General features: G+C 53.2%; 1 protein-coding gene across 1 annotated transcript in view; it reads right to left on the reverse strand.

Moving 5' to 3' along the window:
• The window catches only part of znf704 (zinc finger protein 704), a gene marked incomplete at its 3' end in the record, with an annotated part of 54,708 nt that overhangs the window by 15,012 nt on the left and 34,696 nt on the right, over positions 1-5,000 (reverse strand). The window contains 2 exon segments of the mRNA XM_080527637.1: positions 3,108-3,317; positions 3,319-3,362. Coding sequence (XP_080383763.1) covers positions 3,108-3,317; positions 3,319-3,362 — 254 coding nt within the window.

Consider the following 5,000-nt stretch of genomic DNA (forward strand, 5'->3'; position numbering starts at 1 on the left):
AGCTACGGCTTGTTTAGACTATTTAACTCAGCAGTCAAAACCCCCCCCCCCCCCCGGGGGCCCGTTGGCGAGCGCTGCGACTGCCCCCGTCTTCTCCTCCTGACAAGGCAAAGCCTCGCTAAACGTGCGCGACGTGGGCGGGACTTCTGGTCCGTCGCCGTGAGACTCGGTAGTAGTAGAAGTGTCAATCAACACATTATGATTGGCTGTGATGACGTAACACATTATGATTGGCTGTGATGACGTAACATATTATGATTGGCTGCAGATCTGTAAACAGAAGCCATCTGGGTTACAGGAGCGGGCTAGTTTGCTAATGTCGTTAGCATTAGGGTTAGGGTTAGTGTTAGGGTTAGGGTTAAGGTTAGGGTTAAGGTTAGTGTTAGGGTTAAGGTTAAGGTTAGGGTTAAGGTTAAGGTTAGGGTTAGGGTTAAGGTTAGGGTTAAGGTTAGGGTTAAGGTTAGGGTGGAGTTCACATTGACATTGTTTACTAACGTTAGCAAACCAGCCCGCTCCTGTAACCCAGATGGCTTCTGTTTACGGCTCAGCCAATCATTATGTGTTACGTCATTAGTAATGGCAGGACCCCGTTCAACTCCTGACAACCGTTCAACTCCTGACAACCGTTCAACTCCTGACAACCGTTCAACTCCTGACAACCGTTCAACTCCTGACAACCGTTCATCTTCGGTACCCACACCGGCCAAGTTACCGTGAACCCGCCCGAGGTGTTTGCTTGTTGGGTGTTTTTTGAAATATAGTTTGAGAGAGTGAAAAAAGCAGCATCCGCACACGCAAATCTGTGCAAAAATCATTCTTTTACTGCCAGCTTTCAGCTCAGCTGCAGCACCTCAGCTAAGTCTGATAACGGATGAGCGGTGTGATATTTCCACTCATTTGGAAATCAAGATTTTGGAAAGATCTGGAGTAATTTTGGGATGTTTATACGGTAGGGAAATCAGAGGAGAGTACCTTAAAATACGTCTCTCAAAATGTCGGGATTGGAGCTCGCTGGCACGCATGTTCCCCAAACTGGCGAATCACGTTTGTCTGTTAGGGTAACTAACTTGACGTGAAAGTCCCACGGCGTGAGACTGACACTTCTGAAAGGGTACAGGCGCTTCAGAAGCCCTTCCTCCTCTGTGTGAGAAGTTAGTGCCTGGGGCGGTGGAGTTTGTGTATTCTGTCTGAAAACTGTTGAAAACTGAAACTGAAAAGTTGGAGAACGTCAGAATAATGGACGATTTCAGAAGAGGATCCAACTCCTTTCCCACCCTTCTCCGTCTCCGTCTCCGTCTCCTTCTCTCTCTCTATCTCTCTCTCTCTCAATCCATCCCTCCCTTTCTCTCCTCCTTTGTCTCCATCTCTCCCACCCTTCTCCATCTCTCACTCCCTCTCTTATTCCCTCTCCCTCACCCCTTCACTCTCTCGTCTCTCTCTACATCCACGAGGGGAGGGGGGACGGAAGAGAGGAGGAGGAAAGGAGGGAGAGGGAGAGAGGAGGAGGACAGGAGAGGACAGGAGAGGATGAGGAAGGGGAGGGGGAGGAGAGGAGGAAGAGGAGGGGAGGAGAGGAGAACAAGAGAAGAAGTGACAACAGAGAAGAAAAGAAGAACAAGAACAAGAACCGAAGGGAGAAATGGCAGGAGCGGAGAAAGGAAGAAAAAAGGAGAAGGGGACGGAGAGGAGAGGAGAGGAGAGGAGAGGAGAGGAGAGAAGAGATGAGTGACAGCAGACAACACAGCCTCACAGCATTCTGGGAGCTCTGGCTGCCCGCGAGAAACAAGGGAGGAAGCGAGGGAGAGGAAGGAGGAGTACCGTGTCTCTCTAACGAAGGGAGGGTGACAGGACAGGGTGGTCGCCAGGGTAAATAAACCACTGAGCCAGGCGAGGTGGAGAGAGAGTCGAAGTGTGGGTGTGCGAGTGTGTGGAAGTGTGTGTGTGCGAGTGTGTGGAAGTGTGTGTGTGCGAGTGTGTGCCGGTGAGTCTGTGTGCGTGTGCGTGTGTGTGTGCCTTTGGGAGTCTGTGTGGGTGCCTGCCTTGTTAGTGTGTGTGTATGTGTGTGTGTGTGTGTGTGTGTGAAGCCAACTCATCAGAGGAGCCAGAGAGAGCACTGCCACACTCACATACACACACATACACACACACACACACCGTGTGAGGATCTGTCTACCTGTCGTGTCTAGCTGTCACTTCACACCCGCTGTGTCCCCTCTCCTCCCCTCCCCCCTCACCCTCCCCTCCCCTCCTCACCCCCTCCTCTCCTCACCCCCCCTCCCCTCCCCTCCCCTCCTCACCCCCCCTCCCCTCCTCACCCCCCCCTCCCCTCTTCACCCCCTCCCCATCCCCTCCCCTCCCCTCCTCCTCGCCTCTCCTCAGCTTTAATTGACTGTGAAGTTCAGAGGTCTGTTAGCGCTCGCTGCTAACAACCCCCGAAAACACCAAGCAGAGGAGCAGCTTCCTGTCAGCGGAGCGGCTTCCTGTCAGACGACTGGAACGCGGAGCGGAACCGTCCTCACTGTTCACTGTCCCTCCGTCTCTCTCCCTCCGTCTCTATCCCTCCGTCTCTATCCCTCCGTCTCTCTCCCTCCATCTCTCTCCGCCAGGAGGTTTAACCCCTCCAGCGCGCGAGGGGGAAATAAAAGCCTCCCGAAATGGTCCGACGTTCGCGAGTGTCCAGGGTGACTTTAAAAAAGGCATCCATAAAGACGGTTTATGTCGTAGCCAATCAGAGTGTTGTTGCTAGGTAGATACCACAGACCTGGAAAACACTTGGCGCTCTGAGGTGGGTTTGAGTGTTTCTGGGAATTCAGGTGACGACGGTCACGAGTACGGAAGGAAGTGAGGGAGGGAGGGAGGGCAGGCAGGGAGGGAGGGAGGGAGAGGGCGGGAGGGAGGGAGAGAGGGAGGGAGGGAGGGAGAGAGGGAGGGCAGGGAGAGAGGTAGGGAGGGTAGGGAGGGAGTGAGGGAGGGCAGGGAGGGAGAGAGGGAGGGCAGGCAGGCAGGGAGGGAGGGAGGGAGAGGGCGGGAGGGAGGGGAGGCAGGGAGGGAGGGAGAAAGGGAGGCAGGGAGGGAGAGAGGTAGGGAGTGAGGGAGGGAGGTCCCACCTTGCGCTTGCGGGGGATGGGCTCGTCGAAGAGCAGGGAGCTGCCGTCCTGGTCGTCGATGGCGTCGATGTCGGGGGTCCCGCCGAGGCTGGGCGTGCGGAAGGGCTTGAAGCTGTCGGCCGCCAGCGGGGGGGAGGGCGTGGAGGGGTTGGACTGGTCGCTGGGCGCGCTCCAACTCCAGTACCCGCTGCTGCTGTAGCTGCTGGGGGGGGGGGGGGAAGCCACCGCCCTCCTTCCACGAGCCGTTCAGACCCTCTGGAGGGAGGGAGGGAGAGAGGGGAGGGGGGGGAGGGAGGGAGGGAGAGAGGGAGAGATAGAGGGGAGGGGAGAGAGAGATAGAGGGGAGGGGAGGAGTGTGAGGGGGGGAAGGGAGAGAGAGGGGGAGAGATAGAGGGGAGGGGAGAGAGAGATAGAGGGGAGGGGAGGAGTGTGAGGGGGGGAAGGGAGAGAGAGGGGGAGAGATAGAGGGGAGGGGGGTATTGGGAGTGGAGGGGAGAGATAGAGAGGGGAAGGGGAGGAGTGAGAGGGGGGGAGAGAGAGAGGGGAAGGGGGAGAGTGAGGGGGGGGAGAGAGGGGAAGGGGAGGAGTGAGGGGGGGGAGAGAGAAGCGAAGGCGGGGGGGAGAGAGAGGGGCAGAGATAGGGAGGAGGGGGAGAGAGAGAGTGTGGGGGGTAGAGGGGGAGGGTAGAGAGAATCAGAATCAGAATCAGAATTATTTTCATTGCCAAGTATATTCACACATACAGGAAATTGACTCGGTGTGGTCGGTGCATAAGACACAAAGATACAAACAACAATATAATAAAAGAACAACAACAATGTCATAAACAACACTAGAGAAGCAACATTTGTTTAAAAAGACAATGACAGAAATGGGCAGTAGGACAATCATTATGTGGGCTGTAAATTAGAGTATGTCCACTCAGCACAACACAACACAACACACACTCAGCACAACACAACACAACACAACACACACTCAGCACAACACAACACAACACAACACAGACTCAGCACAACACACACTCAGTACAACACAACACAACACAACACAGACTCAGCACAACACAACACAACACTCAGTACAACACAACACAAAACACACTCAGCACAACACAACACAACACACACTCAGCACAACACAACACAACACAACACACACTCAGCACAACACAACACAACACAACACACACTCAGCACAACACAACACAACACTCAGTACAACACAACACAAAACACACTCAGCACAACACAACACAACACACACTCAGCACAACACAACACACACTCAGTACAACACAACACAACACACACACAACACAACACAACACACACTCAGTACAACACAACACAACACACACTCAGTACAACACAACACAACACACACACAACACAACACACACTTAGTACAACACAACACAACACACACACAACACAACACACACTTAGTACAACACAACACAACACACACTTAGTACAACACAACACAGCACACACTCAGTACAACACAACACAACACAACACACACTCAGTACAACACAACACAACATACACTCAGTACAACACAACACAATACACACTCAGCACAACACAACACACACTCAGTACAACACAACACACACTCAGCACAACACAACACAACACAACACACACTCAGCACAACACAACACAACACGCACTCAGTACAACACAACACACACTCAGTACAACACAACACAACACACACTCAGTACAACACAACACAACACACACTCAGCACAACACAACACACACTCAGTACAACACAACACAACACACACTCAGCACAACACAACACACTTAGTACAACACAACACAACACACACTCAATAACTGAGGTGAAAGTGTGTGAATATCCCTTCACACATGGGTTAAG

This window comes from Nansenia antarctica (assembly GCF_963989245.1).
Source record: "Nansenia antarctica genome assembly, chromosome: 3".
NCBI classification, from domain to species: Eukaryota; Metazoa; Chordata; class Actinopteri; order Argentiniformes; family Microstomatidae; genus Nansenia; species Nansenia antarctica.